At 43.9% G+C, this 20,702-nt stretch overlaps 1 protein-coding gene across 3 annotated transcripts in view; it reads left to right on the top strand.

Annotated features, from left to right (window-relative positions):
- Positions 1 to 16,792, top strand: part of FSD1L (fibronectin type III and SPRY domain containing 1 like) — a 405,036-nt gene extending 388,244 nt beyond the window's left edge. For all 3 annotated transcript variants that reach the window (XM_085641301.1, XM_085641300.1, XM_085641302.1), the window contains 2 exons: positions 2,155 to 2,243; positions 15,994 to 16,792. In XM_085641301.1, the coding sequence (XP_085497427.1) occupies positions 2,155 to 2,243; positions 15,994 to 16,113 (209 nt within the window). In that variant the 3' untranslated portion in view covers positions 16,114 to 16,792. The remainder of the gene's footprint in view (positions 1 to 2,154; positions 2,244 to 15,993) is intronic.
- The last annotated feature ends 3,910 nt before the right edge of the window (positions 16,793 to 20,702 follow it).

Raw genomic sequence — 20,702 nt, 5'->3', positions numbered from 1 at the left:
CACTTGATGGATCACCACAAAGCTTTCCCTGCCTAACCTAGTCAAAAAGTAGTACTTTTTTGGAATGTTCGGTAGAGATTCTTTGAACGGCACCAAAGTTATTGGCAATACAAAAAGGCATTTTTTCTGTAAACACGATCCTAACTACTCAGTGGCAAGGCATCCTTAACCTGATCAATAATGTCAGGGATCACTGGAAGAAGATAATGAATATTTATGCAGATCTTTTTCAGTCTACTAGACCTGATGCAGAGACTGAGATCTCCCAATTTTGTTTAAAGAGGGACATCACCAGAATAATTACTTATAAAGCCATCCTTCAAACTAGTACTGTTGAAGTTTCGATTCTCTTTACATAAGACTGCACATCATTCTATGGAGTATTCCTTTCATAGTAGGATGGCCAGAATACCTTTGAACATGGTGACATCTATAGATCTGAATTTCATGTGTTTCGAAATGTTGTATACTCCTAGCACTGTATTTTCATATTTACTAGTAGTACGGGTTAGGAGTGAACTATTAACTGGTTGTAAGGTTTGAGGATCTTACTGTTAAAGCATGTGTCTGGAATGTGTTTGGCAAATGGGTGGCTCATGTAGTCACTGGAATTACTAGAGTCGATCATAATGTAAAAGTAATTTAACGATAGGCATATTGGTCTGTAGAGAGCTAAGAACCGATATCTCTAAATTAAGTCATGTGTTTCAAGGACAGAAGGTGAGGTAGTTCCTAATGAAGTCACAATACAGGCCACACTAGAATAATAGGTTCACCTGTCTATCTTCCCCTTCTACCTTTGTTAAGAAGATTTCAAGCTTGACTACCTCCATCAGCTCAGCTAGAGCTGAGATTTATCTGGAATATGGTAAGTAGTGGGTAGGGGATGGTTTTTAGAATGTAACTCTTCACCTGTCCCACCAAAACCTCTGTCATAGCATTGTGTGGTCTAGTGCATGGTGACTGCCAATAATGCGAACATAGTGGTAGATGTAGGGTGCAACAAGTCATCCCTAATGTTACCCAGTAGCCTGTACTGGAAAGATGGTGACATATTACTCCTCTGACTCACCTGTTTCAAATGGTTGAAGTGGGCAATGTAAGGCATCCTGTCTCGAATTCCTAAGATGCTTCAGTTCTGCCAAGAGCACTATTGCATTCAAACTTCATTTTCGGTTCTTAAATTAATAGTGTATAATTATGGAAGATGGCTATTTCCATGTATTAATAGGGTGCCCACCATGCCAGTGCATCACCATGTAGGTTCCCTATAGTGAAAGTTACATTTGTACTGCTGATGGGGAATGGTATCTGCTTGGCCATGAAATGAAGCAGGTATTTAATGTGTCTGAATTGTAGGAAATTTCTCAGTTTTTTTTTTTTTTTAGAAATGCTTGCGCATTAGGACATACTGTTTGTTTTATGTAGAAACTAATGTGTTCATAGGAATTTTTAGCAAAAAAAAGTGATTTGCAAATTAGTGTGCATAGCACTTGGCTAATAAACTGCTTCTGCGAATACTAGTAAAAAAGATCTAATTGATGAATAGTATGATAGACATTCTTTAATAGGTGCAATTAAGAGAACTCAAATTTGTGGAATTGTTTTTAATTACTGAGGTGTTGGTGCCAGTGGACACTAAAAAGTCTTACGGTGAGATCATTGGCAAAGGCAAGTATGGAAAAAATCTATTTTATTACCACTAGAACAATGTCTTTTATGGACTAAATGTGTTTGTCATTTTAAAATAAAAGATTGCAAAGAACCTACTTCTTTCTTTCGCAAAAGAAATGTAGTCTGTAAATGCAGGTATAGGGTTTAACTCCTTGCCTCATTCAGAAGTAAATAGCAGAATTGGTAAAATTGTATCCACTTAGATTGATGGTCTAATGATTTATATAACTTGCGCTACTAACTGAATTCGTTCGATGCACGAACTCATATCCTTGATACTCATACTATCTTCTGAATTTGCCCCATTTGGTTTTCAAAGCACTGACCTTAAAGTTGCATTGATCTCTGCAGTGAACACATGTCCACTAAGTCTTGTACTCGAAACCACAGCAGGAAATTGATGCTTAATTCCTGACCTGTTTAACGTTTTTTTATAAATACTTTGCTTTTCTTCATTAGATGTGTTCTTTTCTCTTTCAGGTCAACTCTCATTTTACAATGCAAGCACGAAACAGCTACTGCATACGTTCAAAGCAAAATTTACCCAGCCATTAATACCCAGTTTCATGGTTAGTATTTGGGGATTAGTTGGAATTGTGAAGTAGTGCATATATAAAACCCAGTGGCAGTTGCCACTGTGTAGTTCTAGTTAGGTTATACTTTCCATAGGAAGAATGTTTTTTGTTTTGCTAATAACGTAAGCACTGTTTGATGTATCTTCACAAAACTTTCAAAACAAAAGTTCATCCAACTCCGTTTTTCCTGGAACGTCCTGTGGTGGTCAGTCAAACAGGGGGCGCGAAAAAAGTGGGGTATAAAACTCCATGCAATTTTTATTGGCAATTTTAGATCAAGCTATAACCAAAATGGCTGGACAGAATTAAACCAGATTTGGCCAAAAGCTAGATCTTTACTCAAAAGAACATGCTTTTTGTGATTTGGTATATTTTTAGCCTCTTTTGAGAAAGTAAGGTTAAAAAATAGAAATATCTGGACGGTTAGTCTCTGGGGAGTTCCTAAGGAGTCCAGAGCGTCCGGGAATGTAAAAATTAAAGAGTTGCTCTGCACATTAACCTGACATGTTGCATCTCTGATCACAAGTAATTTTCTAGGTAGCTCAGTATACTGGAACAATGCAAAAGTCAGAGTTTTTGTTGTTGTTTTTTTTAGTTTCAATTGTTGTTTTAACTTACATTTTCGACTAACTATAACTCTTACCTTTGATTTTTCAGTCAATTTGTGAGTTTTTTTAATGCAAAGTAAGATATTGTTACCATACCTAACTGTAGCGTCATTCTAACCTTTGTTTTTCAGTTTATATAAACACACATACACATACATGTGTAGGCTCTCCGTTCCTATCAAATGACTTTGACCCATCCTCTCCCACCGGCAAGAAAGTCTCTCTTCAGATGGCAATTATGGGTGCACATGCACAGCTGTAGACAGGTGTCATGTAAAAACCATTGATTCCCTTATCAAAACAGCCTAGTCCATGGAGTGCTGGATATCTACAGGAAATGAGTATGAAAATGTTAGATTTGTTTAGTGAGCAATATGTGACTGCGCTGGAGAACCTGTCATTTAGTACCGTTTCGTAATACAGAAAATATCTTCTAGGCATGACTGTAGAAAATGCAGCTCCAGTTATTTGTATCATGAATTTCATGTGTAATGTCATGTTTTTGTTGGCCAAAACCAATAAAATTTATTTAAAAAAATAGGTAGGATAGTTGGGAATTTGTGGGCCTTAGTTTGAAGGAAATGTCAGAACCACAGTGACTGATTTAGGGCAGGAAACCAAGGGTTAGGGCAGGGCAAATGGCCACACCGTGTTGAAGTCCACATGTAGGTTTACTTCACAGAATTGGTTGTTAAGATTAGACACTAGACTAGCATTGCTGGATCACTGTACACATTTTTACCTGTTATTGAAGCCATTTAAAAATAAATTGAGACAAATTAATTGCACTTATGTGTGAAAATTGAGACTCATTAAGTGTAATTCTATAAATAGTATACCCAAATAAATGCGAACATTCCCAGTTTTCAAGTCGCAGCCTCTGACTGGTGTGGTAAATAAAATATCACGCTGTCATAATTTTTCAGATATCAATAAGATCATGCATAAAGCAAGAGGCTGAGTCTGTGGTATCAGATTCATAAAGGGATTTATTCCAATAACTCGAGTCAAAGGGAGAATATCTCCATCACCAAAAAGGATCTGGACGGGGCTGAAAAGTATTCTCAATATTCTCAAAACATTATTCACAGAGTACAGTATATATACATTTCTCAATTGTACGTAAGCAAGAGAGCAAGAGAGAATGAGATAAGAGCATGTGGGCGTGTAAGTAGGCGTGAAGGTGGGCGTCCATGTGGGCGTCCACTTGATGATAATGGGTAAATTGTCATGTGTGGGTGGATACCTGGAGATGATTTCGCAATGTCAGCAGAAATACTTGGCAGAGATGCGCGTGCAGCAGCATGACGTGTGATAGACGTGCAACTAGAGGGTGAAAGGGACTTGACATTTAGCTCTACATGTGGAGACAAAAGTCTGGGGTTATGTCAACCTAATCCCAAATCATATCTAATATCCTATGTTTAAAGAACTGTGTTATCCACAAGGGAAGGGCTCTCGGACAGAATCTATTCTATACTGACTGTGTGTGCGTGTACAAGCGTCTAAGTGTCTACACTAAATGCGAGGGGGTAGGAATATTCCATGGTAACAGGGCTATGAATTACTTGCATAAAGACAGAGAAGCCAGGCCTTTTGCTTGGTAACTGGAAGAATGTTTACTTAAACTACTAGGCAGGAATGCATCGGCTGAGGGGGAAGCAGATAATTCGAAGGTGAAATACAGTTTCTTGGCAGGCAGGCAAAACTGGCCGAGGCAGGCACCGTTAGCCGCACAGGGAGTAGGACAAAGTTCATGGATACAGATGCGAGCTCAAGCTGAAGCTGTCAGAGGCAGAGAGCAGGGAAAGGCTTGAGGACAGAATCGGGCCTACTCTGCCTGAACTGCAAAAATGGAGTAACTTAGCCATAAAAAGTCGGTGGCCTTTCATACTTAGGAATCGAATATCCAGCCCATTCATGGCGGATCTGACAGAGGACATGTTAACGGTGGACGCACATGTGTTTGCGTCTTCGAAACTGGAACTGGAGGGAACATACATGTACTTGTAACATGCATATAGAACCGTTGGGGTCCAAGATAGGGGACATAACTGACCAGGAAAATCCACATTTCCACATTCCCTCCTTGTCCCCTACTTGCCCTTCAAGAGATATCAATCTTCATCAATCCATTGATCTGTTCATATAGCATCATTTGTTCTTCTTTCTTCTTCCGTGATCTTGAATGAAATCTTGGTGGTGGAATACACGATGTGGCACACAGACCACAGATCGCTGGTCCACATTGTAGACATAGACAGCAACTGAATAGTATGAGAAGGCCAATACCTAGGAAGGATAGGACCCTCCATCCAAAGGTAGATAATACACTCCAAAACCAACCGGACCAAGTCCAGGTGCCTGGATTCTGGTGTATCTGGCTTACAATCTTATGAAGGCGAGTTATGGCTTTATATACAGATGGCGAATTTTCTGGTATGAAAAATGCAATGGCTTGATCCGATGACCCTACAAGCTCCGCCCCTATCGGCCAGGATAACGTCAAGGACAAGACTATTTTGAAGCACAACAATCCGCATAGCAGACTGCTCTTCTGTTAAATTGCCTAAGGCGGAAATAGTTTCGTTCACTACTGCTTCAAGGGTTCTGGTTAATCTACGTATCAGCTTACTATTGGTAACTGTACCTATATAGGGAAAGAAACCTTTATTGAAATCTGTGTATTTTTCCCATGCTGTTTCAGTGTAATCGACAATTGGGAGATCTCTCTGCTGTCTATTGTGTACTAAATGAGTATTTCTATGATAATCAGGAGGAGTTAGGAAAACAGGTGGTAGGAGGAATGCTATGTAACAGGTACCATCCCAATCTAGAGGTAAGCGTATATATGCGGTCTGGCCACATATAAAGTAGGAATGACGAGAAGCTCTAAATGTAGACTTGCCTTGATCACTGAATTTTATTACAGTGGTGCATTTACTATGGCCCATGTGTATGGAGCCATTCTTTCTTATACATAATTCCTCTTTTACTGGGAATACGGACATGGCGGGCAAGATTGGTGTAGCTTCAGATTCAACGTTCAGGATCATGAGGTTAAGTGTAAAATTACCTAATCCATATACTTCATTTCTTAGATCAGTTCCTGTTCTTTTGGGAAGTCCCTCCTTGTTAGGGTAGCAGACTTTAAGCAAAAACTAAATTCAGGTTTCCCCATACCCAGTTGTCTTGATAAACTGCGGAATTCGAATCTAGGGAATTAATCAAACTAAACCATGCTCCACAGGAGCCATTGTGTGTGAACGGATAGAGAATAAAGGGGCAAAACTCCCTTATAGTTCTGATAGGGGGGGAGTCGGCCACAGACCCAGCAGTCTGTAGCATTGCTAGTCTGATGTGAATGGTGCAGCATCTGAATAAAGGTATTGTTGCGTAAGGCAAGTCGATATGATAGCTCATAGGATGGCAGATCACTAAATGTGTGCTTTATGGTATCATTAGTGGAGGAGTGTAAAAGTGAGGCAATAGGAGGAAAAATAGCATGTAGTATTAAGCTGATACATATTATCGTGATGCTCTTAAGATATTGAAAAATTACAGTCACTATACATCTATTTGCTTCTTATCTAGCTCTCTTATTTTTGCTTTATGTTATTGTCCAAGATCTTATGCGAGCCAGAATACATGTTCAACCGCTTCACCACCTAGTGGACTTAATTGATCAAACGGGTTCTGACTTTTTGAATCAAGGTTTAGCTTTGTGGAAACTTCTGGGCATTCTCCTCTAGAAAATGTTGTTCAAAATCCAAGTTCAAAGTTTTTTTTTCCTTTGTAAAAGAGTGGTGAAGGTGCACTTTGACTTTAACGGCCGTCCCCGTGGTCGTCCCCGTGGTCCAGAGCACTTCATCCAGGAGCGATGGAGTATTCTTTGACCTGGGTGTTGTCAGGCAAGGCGGCAGCAACCTGCGAACAACAAGAGAGTAGTGCAGACATCAAGGAAGCCAGGTAATCTGTCAGCATGTTACTGTCAACATAAGTAATCTTTTAGGCATTGTAGTGCCCCACATATTTGGTGGTCTACCAAAGACCACTTCATAGGGAGATAAGCCTGTTCTAGAATGAGCTACCATTCGCATGTAAAAGAGGGCAACCGGCAGGGCTACCATCCAGTCTATACCTTTGTCTGCGCAAAATTTTAATGTCTGATTATGTCTTTCTACAAGGCCTGCTGCTTCAGGATGTCGCACACAATGGAATTTCCAGGTATACCCTAACAGAAGGGACACCTGCTTCATTAGTACCAGGACATATTTGTAACCTCTACATCTGTTTATTTGGATATAATCCATTTGGAGCACTTCAAAAGGGTGGTCAGGTGGATGGAATCCACCTTGTTCCATCGGAATGCCTTTACCTGCATTGAATTGGCAACAGATCATACATGTTCTGACCTTTTGTTTCGCTGCTGCACGCAGGTGCTTGTTGAACCATATATTCTGTAAGCTATCTATCATTGCTTTCTCTCCTAAGTGTGCAGGACTATGTGCGGTATTTATAATCACTTGTACCATCGAATTTGCCCTTATTCATCCAACCCTGATCAGTCAGTACCCCTCCTTGTTCCGACCATTTCTTTAATTCGTCCATAGTAGCATGTGTCTGTATGTCTTGTACATCCTTGGAAGGATCCCTAACTGTCATGGCTTTGGACAGTGATAGTATCTGTGATTTTGTCATGTCTAGTGGGGTCTGAGCTGTCTGTTTAGCAGTTCGGTCTGCCAGATCATTGCCTTGGGAAATGGTATCTGTGGCTCTAGTATGTGCTTTACATTTTAGGATAGCTATGGCTGTTGGTAAATGTATTGCTTCCAGTAGGGCTTGAATAAGGGGGCCATGCTGTATCTTGGCCCCATGAGAGGTCAAGAAACCTCTTTCTCTCCACAAAATCGGTGTAAATGTTTACTCTTATGCACGCTTGTGTCAGGGCGATGAGCTCTGCTGCTTGTGCTGACAATATGTCTATTCTTTTAGTCTCTATTATTACAGTATCAGCAGTCACTGCATATGCTGCCACTAATTCTCCCGCCCCTGTCCTCATGCATGAGCCGTCAACATATAGTGTTAGCTCGGGGTCTGGGAGTGCAACATCTGTCAAGTCTTGTCTTGGTTTAGTCACGGTATGTATTACTTCAACACAGTTGTGTGGTGAAACGCTTTCTGTACTGGAGGGCAAAAGGGTAGCGGGATTCAGTATGTTGCATCGTCTGATCTCTATGTGTGGTTGAAATAACGTCAGCTCATAATCCGTCAGTCTAGCTACAGTCAGGTGTTGTGTTTGTGTCCGGTTCAAGAGAACCTCTACTGCGTGTGGTACTTGTACTGTCAGAGGGTGGCCCAGCACTATCGAGTCACTTTGTCTTATGGCTAAGGCCGTTACTGCAACTGATTTAGGCACGCAGGCAAAGCCTGGGCTACTGGGTCTAATGTACTAGAAAAATAAGCACAGGGCTCGTGTTTTCCTGCATGATCTTGTGTTAGGACAGATAGTGCTGTTCCATCCCGCTCTGTCACAAAAAACATAAACGATTTGTTGTAATCAGGGTTTGCTAAAACTGGTGCTTGACATAAAGCTCTCTTTAATTCTTCAAATGCCACAGTGTGTTCTTGAGGACTTTAGTCTTTTTGTGTCTTGGGCTGTGAAAAACCAGAAATCAATTGAATACGTTCCGGTGCCCACAACTAATTCCCCTGAAAGATCACAATAAAACATGAGAAAAAGGGGAAAGCACCATACCTATTTCCTTGGCTTAATTTCTAAGGGGGCTAATTTCTAAGGGGCTTAATTTCTTAAGGGGCTAGCGGGAAGCGAACCTCCTCAGGGGCCAGCAGAAAGCCAATATTCTCCTCCTTCCCCCCCTTTTTGACAGGAGGAAATCTGAAACAGATTTCACTGCTGTCAAACACTATCAAACCCTGTGTCTTGTCAACACTATTAATCCCTGTGTGTAGCTACTGGGCGTAAGCAAAATTATAGGAGATACACAGCGTATGTGAAACGGCGAGAAATCCTTCAAATTAATGTACAAACCTCATTGTGTTAGCTCATAAGCTGGCCAAATGACATCTCATATGCAAATGTCCCTATTACATGAACCTACACCAACCTGAAGTCAATATTAATGCTAGGAGGCCCTAATAGGAATGCTAAATTACCTAAATATTCGGAAAACCACGTTTAAGAACAGTTGTTAATGTTGATAATTAATAATTTATCTGCTAAAGAAATCAATCAATGTGCAATAATTTCCACCTATACAATAAATAGCCTAATTCAAAAACAAGTCAACTTTTGGGGCCACCACTCACAAGAATGAGCTTACTAAAGCAAACTTTAAAAAGGAAAATCCTGTCAGATATTTTCTCATTACCCTAAATACCGGGCCTCATATGTCACTCTGTGGTGGCAGTCCTTATTTAAAACAGGCCTTTCAAGAGTTAAAATGCGAGTGCACAGATCATAATTGTTCCTTAATGTCCAATCTGGAAACATATGACCGAGGCTGCCTGTCTATAAGAGAAAGGCAGTTATGTGAAAAATATTTTAGTCTTGCATAGCCTTTTTCTTTTGTTTCATTCATCTCCAACACCAATTAGACATACACTGATAACGTGTTGTCTGCTATTTTGACAGCATGATAATGGTAATATCATGTCTGTGAAATTTAGTAATTGTGCCAAGCCATCAGTATACCGGGCACAGAAAGCATAGATAATTACACTAACATATATAAATGAGCAGCGATGCGTAATTACAGTACCTACAGCTCAGATGCGAACATTCTGGCCTGCTTAATTTGTCAGGCTTATAATCAATAACTTATTTACCTGCCCTATACAACCCCATCTGGCAGTGGGTCATCCCAATGATGACCGCGTCAAGTCTGACACACAGGATCAGCAATAATAATCAAAAAATGACGAACACACGAACCTGTCTCTCTTTTTTTTTTTTTTTTTTTTTTTTTTATAAAAATGTGCTATGCTTCTTTGTACACAATGTACCCTCATGTCCTAGTCGAAGATGCATCTCACATCTTTCCTCACAGACCCGTAACCACTGGATCATTTATCCAATGCAACTGGTGGCAGCTTGTGGCCACAATTCAAAAATGTCTGAATTTGAAAATCGTTTTTATATAGGCACATAGCCCTTAAAATTCCAAACAAGAGCAACATTTTACTTTCTGACCAGAAGCAATATAACAATTGCTAAAAAATAAAACAAATCTTCTCCATAGACATTTCCTCGGGGCACTTGTTTTGCACAGAATAGAACAAGGGAATCTTTCTCGACTTACATTTCTCAGCTGCCCTGTCTTATCAGAGAAGTTAAAAATAGCCCCTCAGCGCGGCCTGAGCCTGGGCTGCCAGCCATCTTTTGTTTGTTTTTCCTACTCCTGGCCCCAAGGCTCTCCAGCTGCAGGCATTACACAGATGCGATGTCAGAGAAGCCTTCTAAGCAGTGACTCTGTCCTGCTCCTCTCACCGGCCCCCACCCACACTGGCTACAAGGTCAGAATCTGACTCAGATTTCTGTATCACAATCTGCTCTACACGGCCCCCACCTTCTCCTCACTCTGAAGCTGTCAAAGACAAAAAGACTACTCAATTCCATAAAAACTGCAATAATTCGCTGAATTGAAAAATTATTTTTATATACAATTTGCTCTCAGGGGGTCATAATCTTACCGTCTTGACCCAGCACATTGGCTCACTGGACCATCAAGAACACAAACCTGTATTCATGAACAATTTGCAAATTCGAAATACCCACAATTCTTTTTCCAAGCTAAACTTTTCACTAATTATTTTTCGTTAACACTTCGTACATTAGGGTGTCATCAAATCACAGGAGTTGCTCCTTCTCTAGCTGCACCCCTCTCAATTTCCTATTGACAACGTAGTCAAATGTTGGACCATGTAAACACCAGCTATGCGCTGTTCATTTGGTGGGTGGCTCAAGAACCTTTGGGCTACTATATCATTATTATATGTATTATAACTGGTCTTTCTACTGGGGCCACTCTTGCTAGGTCCTCTGAAAGGACGTGATAAATACCAGCAACGTCAGTATTATCCTTTTATGTCAGCCTGCGCTCATTTTACCAGCTCAAATTCCTCCTGTAACATCTCATCCTTGGCTTTTCCAGACTCCAGTCCACTCCTCTCTGCTTCATAAAACACTTACTCTGTCCTTCTATGTGACGCCATGCGCCAAAAACTCAATGGCATCCTTCCAAGCTGGTCTACATTTTCTCTTTCATAAGAGTGTTTCGTTGTCCATCTACTTGTCCCGCTTTTACTCGTACACCTTCCTCAACTAACACGTTTTCTCGGGCTTTGTCTGAATCCTCACTACTTTCATAATGCATTCTGACTTTCTGGTAATTCTTTGGTGTAGTCCACCCATAAATCAAGAAATAGTATGGCGTCTAAGCCATGTTTGTGATACATGAAGGGCCCTGGAGTGTCCCTAGGAGGAATAGGGACTGCTTCCCCAAGCACCCCGTTTCTTGTAGTGATCTGTCTTAATTTTGAAAAGGGCGGCATATTGACAACTGATCTGATACTTAATCTTGAACACACGTAATACAAAAAGCACAACAATGAACAATCATTCATACCACAATATGCAGGACATTTTAACACATTAAACATTAAACATTAAACATTTTAACCTTTAAAAATGACCAACAATGATGACAGTCTGCATAACTAATCACCACGCAGAATTCTTGACAATAACTAGATACCTCGGAATACTTGATATACTGCTAAACAGTACATATACACTGCTAAACAGTGCAGACCGGATCTGTGTACCCAAATCCGTCTTGACCGGCACAACCTATGTGCACGTCAACACGCCTCCCCGGCGATGGTACTCACCGGGTAGCTCCTTGAAACGGAAGGCCTCGGAGAATGGACTGGACTCGACGACTGCGGACATCGGACCCTCTGGACATCGGGACTTCGAAAACCTGGTGGGCCTCTGTATACCTCGGACGCAGCTCTCTCGCAGGTGGGCTCTGGGTAGACAATCTGCGTTCCTCACCGCCTCGTATGGATGCCTGGTCACAGTCTGTCCCCTTCGGTGGCCTGAGGGAGTTGGCGGGAAAACCCGCGACGTGCACGCTTGAAGTCCATCACGGCTATGGAAGGGGGCAAAACAGGACCTTCATCTCCGGCGTGTGGGGAAAGAGATTAAACTGTTCGGGCGCCATTCTGTGGTAAATAAAATATCACGCTGTCATAATTTTTCAGATATCAATAAGATCATGCATAAAGCAAGAGGCTGAGTCTGTGGTATCAGATTCATAAAGGGATTTATTCCAATAACTCGAGTCAAAGGGAGAATATCTCCATCACCAAAAAGGATCTGGACGGGGCTGAAAAGTATTCTCAATATTCTCAAAACATTATTCACAGAGTACAGTATATATACATTTCTCAATTGTACGTAAGCAAGAGAGCAAGAGAGAATGAGATAAGAGCATGTGGGCGTGTAAGTAGGCGTGAAGGTGGGCGTCCATGTGGGCGTCCACTTGATGATAATGGGTAAATTGTCATGTGTGGGTGGATACCTGGAGATGATTTCGCAATGTCAGCAGAAATACTTGGCAGAGATGCGCGTGCAGCAGCATGACGTGTGATAGACGTGCAACTAGAGGGTGAAAGGGACTTGACATTTAGCTCTACATGTGGAGACAAAAGTCTGGGGTTATGTCAACCTAATCCCAAATCATATCTAATATCCTATGTTTAAAGAACTGTGTTATCCACAAGGGAAGGGCTCTCGGACAGAATCTATTCTATACTGACTGTGTGTGCGTGTACAAGCGTCTAAGTGTCTACACTAAATGCGAGGGGGTAGGAATATTCCATGGTAACAGGGCTATGAATTACTTGCATAAAGACAGAGAAGCCAGGCCTTTTGCTTGGTAACTGGAAGAATGTTTACTTAAACTACTAGGCAGGAATGCATCGGCTGAGGGGGAAGCAGATAATTCGAAGGTGAAATACAGTTTCTTGGCAGGCAGGCAAAACTGGCCGAGGCAGGCACCGTTAGCCGCACAGGGAGTAGGACAAAGTTCATGGATACAGATGCGAGCTCAAGCTGAAGCTGTCAGAGGCAGAGAGCAGGGAAAGGCTTGAGGACAGAATCGGGCCTACTCTGCCTGAACTGCAAAAATGGAGTAACTTAGCCATAAAAAGTCGGTGGCCTTTCATACTTAGGAATCGAATATCCAGCCCATTCATGGCGGATCTGACAGAGGACATGTTAACGGTGGACGCACATGTGTTTGCGTCTTCGAAACTGGAACTGGAGGGAACATACATGTACTTGTAACATGCATATAGAACCGTTGGGGTCCAAGATAGGGGACATAACTGACCAGGAAAATCCACATTTCCACACTGGTTTGCTACCAACATCTTGGGAACTTTCAGAATGTTGACCTAAGAGTGCAATCCACTTGTTGCTTACGATTGGCTTTGCGGTTTGTAACTCACATTTTCTGACTTTTTATTTGCTGGCTTTATTTACTTTAGGCTCTGCAGGTTCAGTTTGTCCCTCCCATTGCCTAAAGTGTGTTTATTGTGTTCTTCCACAAACTCCATCTCTGTAAACAGGCCTTAAAATCATCTTGTTCTTATCTTGTCACATTTGCTGTGCATTCAAAGACTGAGGTCAAATGGCAGGCGCTGTCTTCCGAAGGTGCTAGTTTACTTTTCTTTCTCTAACTTCAAAGTGAGAGGATTTGTGACAGTCTTGCTGGTTACTGGGAGAACGAAAGAGGTATTGTCTTGCACAGTTCATTTACATTTTGTTGTGTAAGTATTTCAGACTATATCAGAAATAGGATCACAAATGAAGCAAATTTTTTGTTATTTCTGAAGTGTGTTGGAAATAAATACTTTAATATGATCAAAACAAATCATTACACCAGGTGATGCAATTTACACATTTTCATTCGTGCACTGTATAGTTTTATTAGTAAAACAGTTTGTCTATATAAATGTACTGGCCATTTCAATTGAAAATACGTTGTCTGTATTGGCAGTGCGCAAAAATACTATGCATACTCTGCTCAACGCCACGTCACTTTAATCTGCACCACTCTACACCACTGAACTCTACTCTGCACCCCTCCACTTTAAACCACTCCACGCCACTGCAGTCTGCACCACTTCACTCTACGCCCCTGTACTCTGGCACTTCATGCTACGCCTCTTTACTCTGTCCTGTGCCATTCTAATCTATGACAATGCACTCTTCGCCACTGCACTTTACACCACTCCAGTCTAAACCACAATAATCTACTCTGCACAGTTCCATTCTGTGCCACTGTACCCTATGCCACATTGCTACACTGCACTCTACTCTTAAACACTCAACTCTATGCCTCTACACTCTACGCCAATACACTGTACTCCACTCTAATCTACTCTGCACTCTACATCACTTTACTCTACCCCATTACACTCTTTGCCACTCTACGCAACTGTATTCTACCCTGCATCACTTCACTCTACACCACTTCACTCGACTCTGAAACAATCTACTCTACACCACTGCAGTCTGCACCACTCTACACCACTCTGCGCCATGCCACTGCAGTCTGCGCCACTCTACACCACGCCACTGCACTCTTCTCCACTACTACACCACTGCACTCTTAAACACTACTCTGCAACACTGCACTTTACCCCACTCTAGTCTGCTCTACTCTGCCACTGTACTATACTCCACACCACTCTGCTACGCTACTCTGCACCGCTGTATGCCACTGCACTCTGCCACTCGACTCTACTCTGCACTCTATGCCACTTAACTCTACTCTGCGCCACTGCATCACTCCACTCTGCGCCACTCTATTCTACGCCGCTGCATTCTACAACACTGCATTGTATGCCGCTGAACTCAATGACGCTGCAAGCTATGCCACTATACTCTGCAGCACTCTACACCAGTACTCTATGCCACTCAGTGTATGCCATATTACGGGACTTCACACTGTTACTCCAGTACACAACACTCTCTGCCACGCCACTCTACAACACTCTACTCTTCGCCATTCCACTCTGACACTCCACGCAACTCTCCTCTATGCCATTAACTTATAGCCATGCTGAACAGCAGCCACACTGGTGCACAACATGGCTAAAACATTGACAAAGCCAATAGCTCTTATGTAGACAAGACCTATTGGCTTTACCAATGCTTGTTTCTTTTGACTAGTTTAAGCAGCGGTGTCAGAGACACTCCTTTAAATGAAAACAATATTGAAAGATGATGATGTATAGAAACTGAAGAACTCATTTTTCTCCTACACGTGCTAGATATTTTTTATTTCTTTCTGATGACATTTGATATTCAAACTAGGCAGTAAATGGTTACTACAGTACTGAGAGATAGTTATCTAGCAACATGTAGAAAGCTAAGGGTGGCTGGAAGTCCCATTATCCCCAGCTTCACCGCTTCGCAGCAGAAGCAATGCCTGTGTGATGTTTGAACTGATGTGATTTTACTTGGTGTGTGGTAAGGTGAGTATTCTCCTTAGTTGTAATGAGGTGTGCCGAGAGATTAAATTGCAGATAACACATTTGTTGGGCAGAATCCTTTTTTGATTCCATGTAAGTAAAAGCATGAAGACTGGCTCACCCAAAGGGCCTCCATGCGCAGTCCCTGTGCAGATTTTAGGTCTCATATCTGTAAGCTTTTAGATGTTTAGGCAAAAGGTTCCTGTAGACCATATAAAAATTTGCAGTGGGATTTGAGCCGGTCAGTTGCTTACATTGGACTGCTTTATTTTCACACTAATTTGCTAGATTGATATTTATTGGCTTGCTCTCCTATTGTTGTGTTTGTCCCTTACATGGAGAATAGCCTCTTTGCTATCCTTTTGATTGGCTGCAAGTGAATCCTTTCACGGCTCACATTTAGGGCACTACTTTCTTTTTTTATTCTTCTCTTCATGCGAGTGCATGTGTTTCCTTGCCTCTCTCGTGTTGTGTTGCTGCCCTCTCTCAAATACATGCCTTCCACATGTTGCTTCCCCTGCCCTATCCCTCAGCCTGCTTCTCTGATGGTTTTCTCTTCTCCCTAGGTTTGGTGCGGTGGACTAACGTTACACACAGGACTGCAGGTTCCAAGCGCGGTGAAGACTCTGCAGAAGAGCGAAAACGGAATGAGCGGTTCAGCAAACAGCCTCACCAACGCTGCTTAGCGCCACGTGCTGCAGTTTCCAGAAGGGTGGGCGGGGCTTTGCTCCAGAGTGAGTGGGTTTGTTTTTTGTTTCACTTCTGTGCTGTCACCTGACGCAGGAGTTTGTGAGCAAACTGATCCAAACGGTTTCCTAACCAGCGTCTCTGCTGCTGCTACGGGATCCAGGCCCGGGAGCCTACATCTGGAGTGATCGCTGAACCTTTTCCACGCACGTGATAGAGAACTACTGTAGAGACTACGGGTTGTGAAGACTAGGTGACACGAATGAGAGTTAGGCTGCGTGCTTTCATTTTGGCCTTGGTTTTTTGAATTTTTTGTTTTGGATATACTGGCATTTTTTTCTTATCGGTTAAAGGACACAACAGGCCCAGCGCTGGCGGTCTGGGTCTGTGTCTGAAAAAACATTTGTTAACAAAAAAGCTCTTAAATGCGAATGCATTTCACATCGAGTATTTTTAAACATTCATTCTTTGAAGTGATGGTATTTGGGTAAATGTCCAATGGTGGCTTGACAATGCTGAGGACACAGATGTCTGTAACAGTCTGCTGCAAAGGAGGACGACAGATGGAAACACACCAAGCCAAAGCTGGAGTAGACTTGCACTAACCTCCTCAAACACAGTATGCTGTAGCGTGACTCCTTCTGTCTGCTTTGGATTTAAATAAATGAAGAAATTGTCTATTTGTTGTCATTTTGCTGCGTCTCCCACTGCCTTGATTTACAAACCTGTTACTCCTTTTACAAGGGCTCACCTTTAAATGTATGCCCCAGAGCACTGTTGTACCTCCTGTGTCACGTCCATTTAATTTCTCATGCACAAACTTACCAACCCTTCAGTCTAACCCATAAGAGTGATTCTTCCCACCTACTCACTTCCTTAAGTGTTGAAATCACAAGCTTCCATCTGGTTTACCCCTTGATGTTACCACAACGGTAAAACTTGCCAACCACACTCAACCTGGGGAATGTTCTTTCAGCAGCATTCTTGTACACTGATGAACGAGGAGATGTCCTATGAATACTGTTGTAAGAGCACTGTATTTGACTGGGTCACCATGCACTGGACGACTGTGGTCACAAGATGTGTAGCTTTCTGCCATGCGCAGGTATCCTTGATGTAGTGAGATTGCATTTGGCATTTAAACAGTGTCCCACTACATGCTTTCGTGCACCAGTCTGGAAGGGCAGCTTCATAAATCTGTATTTTTAGCCTTCAGCTACTCTGACTCTCCTCTTTGTTCTAGAAGACGAAGTTCACGTTGGCGCTTGAAACAAACTAGAAATAAGCTCAAGCGTCTTAAATAAAAAAAGTGGCTTTCTTTACAGTGTTCTAATAAAATAATTAAAAAAATGACACTTTATTTTGTCTGTTTTGTTCCCCATAGTTGATGAACCCCTGATCATTGTGTACCTCAGTGATTTACCATTAAGTTCTGTGGGCATAATGGTATGGAAAGCCTTTTGTGTGCCCCTTCACCTAATAGAGACATCTAGCTGGAGATTCCTTACCTTTGAACTTCCAGGCGTCAGGCTGGATCTGGAAGATTTTTCTTAGCAAAACCCGTGGCGTGTCGGTAGGTGGCGTCTGTTGACTGTGCGTGACGTCATCAGAGATGTGTTCATCGTCATCGTGATGCCCTCGTCCTCAATATAACCGCCAATCAGGCGTGCTAACGTCAGTTCTTTTCTTTCCGCGCCATCCAGTGCAGATCCGTTGAACAGAGCTTACCCTCTGTCATTTTTTGACAGACTTTTTTTGACTTTTTGTCGACTCCTTTTGTTGTGTAGGATCGCTACTAAGAAGACCTCAGGGTTCAAGCCGTACGATGCCTGTCACTGTGCCATGTTGGTCATGGACTCCCACTAAGTGTGTCTCTGGTGTCTGGAGCGCAACCATACACAAATTCGTGTTCTGACTGCCATGACATGGCGCCAAAGGCTTTGAGAAGTGGTCCCTAAAGCTGATCGTGGCACAGCGTCCGGCACCACGGAGGTCGCCTCGTCGATCTCCATCCCGGTCGAGAGGAAGGTCTAAGCACTGCTCCGGTGAATCGAAGTCCTCTTCCTCGAAGTCAGGTACGAGGTACCACAAAAAACACAAGTCGAATTGTGCTTTGACTTCGCCCCGCCCATCCTGCATTAAGGCAGAGGACTCTCTGCGTTCGAGGCTCAATGGAGCGGAGCTTGTGCCTGGGTCGGCTCCGCTCCTCCGTGCTTTTCCCGGGAGCGGGAGCGACCCTCCCCCAGCTTAAGGAGTTTTATGATGCCATGTGCGTCATATTTGGGCGACCTGACCCTGTTGGTGCGCCTTCGGGCCCCGCAGGCTCAGATGATGGAGGAGTCCTCGTGGGTTCTTCACCTTGGGCTCCGGCCCTGGCACGACAGCCTCCAACTGGAACCGTTCCTGGGTCCGGACCGGCATTGGTTGCAACTCCACAGCAACCTTTCCCAGCACCGCGTCCACCGCTGAGGTCCTCAACATCGCCAGCGCCCACCGGCTGTGCATCCCCAATCCTCTTTTCCAACGACACAGAGCCGGTTGGGCATGCTCTGACGCAGAGGCTGGCACCGATGGAGCTGTACTGTTCTATGCCGTTCACCCTGACCTATTCCGAAGGGTTAGGAATGGATGAGGAAGATTGGGAGGGGGAGTAGGTTCCCTTAGAAATCCCCCAACCACAAGACATGGACTGGTATGATAAACTGGTTGATGCCAGTGGTCTGAACCCCTCCCCAAATTCTGGCATGCTGTCTCCACCTAACCTGGCTACGGAGGAGGGGGCATCATTCCCTATTGTGGTGCATAGGGCTGCAGAGGTCTTGGACTGCAGCTCCCTACAGTGGTAGTCAAGACTAACGTCTTGACCGAGGTCTCTCAGCCTGGTGTCTCCAGCTCGGAACCCTTGCTGCCCTTTAATGAGGCCTTAACAGACGTCCTTCTGGGCTCTGGGTCCAAGCCCAGCACAGGGGCTCCTGTGAATAGGACGATTGCCCATCGCCCTGCACCGAGTGACCCAGTTTTCCTCACTGCCCACCCTACAAAGCTTGGTGGCTCAAACTTCCAATTCCTGTGGCACATTCCCTTCCGCACCCCGGACGGGGAATCCAAGAGACTGGAAAGCTTCGGAAAGAAAGGGTTTTCTTCCGCCAGTCTAGCATTATGGTCGGGGAACACTGCATGCCTTTTGGGCCTTTACTCCCATTCGATATGGGACACGGTTGCGCAGGTGCTGCCCAGGGTCTTGGAGGAGGACCGGATCCTACCCTCTCAAACCATTTCAAACGGGAGAGATGCAGCAAAGTTCGCCATCCGATGTGGCTTGGACACAACACACACTGGGCAGAGTGATTTCCATGACAGTAGCCGTACGTCACTACGCCTGGCTGAGGACATCTGGTTTTTCGGAGGATGTCCAAGCTATCCTTGTGGACATGCCCATTGATGGCTCCCGTCTCTTCGGAGACAAAGCAGATGCTGCCCTTGAGCGTTTCAAGGACTCTCGGGCTATAGCCAAGGGCTTGGGCCTCACCACAACATCCCGGCCTGTATCTGCTTTTCACCCCCTTCGTGGCTACGGAAGGGGCTACCAACCGCACCACCCCATTCCGTCCAGAGGGCCCCACAAGATCAGCAGCCTCTGCGGGGCCGTAGATGTGGTTCACCCCGACCCCGTGGGTCGGGAGGCCAGAAGTCGAGCCAAGCCACGATCCTCTCCTCCACCGCAAAACCTTCCTAGTGTGATCCCCAGGATCATTTACGACCAGTTGGTGGCAGAATACGCCATCATCGCCACCACTGTCAAAACATCAACTCAAACAGGTGGGCAAATAGTCTGAAGGGGCTACTCCCGCCCCTTCGAGACTACTCTCCATCCATGCCTCCAGTGTACGATTGGCTGACGGAGGATCACCTTGCTCTACTCCGTGAGGAAGTCAAAACGCTCTTAGCCAAGGAATGTATAGAGAGGGTTCCCGGGCCAGAAATAGGCTGTGGTTGTTATTCCCGCTGTTTCCTGGTTCCAAAGAAGGGCGGAGGACTTCATCTTATCTTGGACCTCAGAGCCTTCAACTACTTCTTCAAAAAGGAGAAGTTCAAGATGCTCTCCCTAGCTCAGGTCCTGTCTCCCCTAGACCCGGGAGACTGGATGGTAGCACTAGACTTACAGGATGGCTATTTTCATATCCCCATCCTGCCTGCTCATCGTTGCTGCTTGCGGTTTACGGTGGTCCACAAGCACTTTCAGTTTGTGGTGCCCCCCTTCGGCCTCACCAGTGCCCCCTTGGGAGTTTGCAAAGGTGATGGCGGGGGTCGCAGCCCATCTGCGGAGATCAGGGGTTCCAGTCTTCCCATATCTCGACGACTGGTTGTAGAAGGCGGGCTCGTCCCAAGCAGTCATCTCCCACCTCCAGACTATGGCGAACCTCCTGCATTCGCTGGGGTTCAATATCAACGTGCCGAAGTCACACTTGTCTCCCTCTCAGACGCTCCCTTTAGTGGGGTGGTTCTGAACACTGTGCAGGTTCGGTCCTATCCTCCCGAACGGAGAGTCCAGGATATTCAGGCTATTATACAGATGTTTCAACCTCTA

Source organism: Triturus cristatus, chromosome 2_2, assembly GCF_964204655.1.
Source record: "Triturus cristatus chromosome 2_2, aTriCri1.1, whole genome shotgun sequence".
NCBI lineage: Eukaryota > Metazoa > Chordata > Amphibia > Caudata > Salamandridae > Triturus > Triturus cristatus.
Note: the sequence above shows the minus strand (reverse complement) of the source record. Positions and strands in the feature narration are given on the sequence as shown.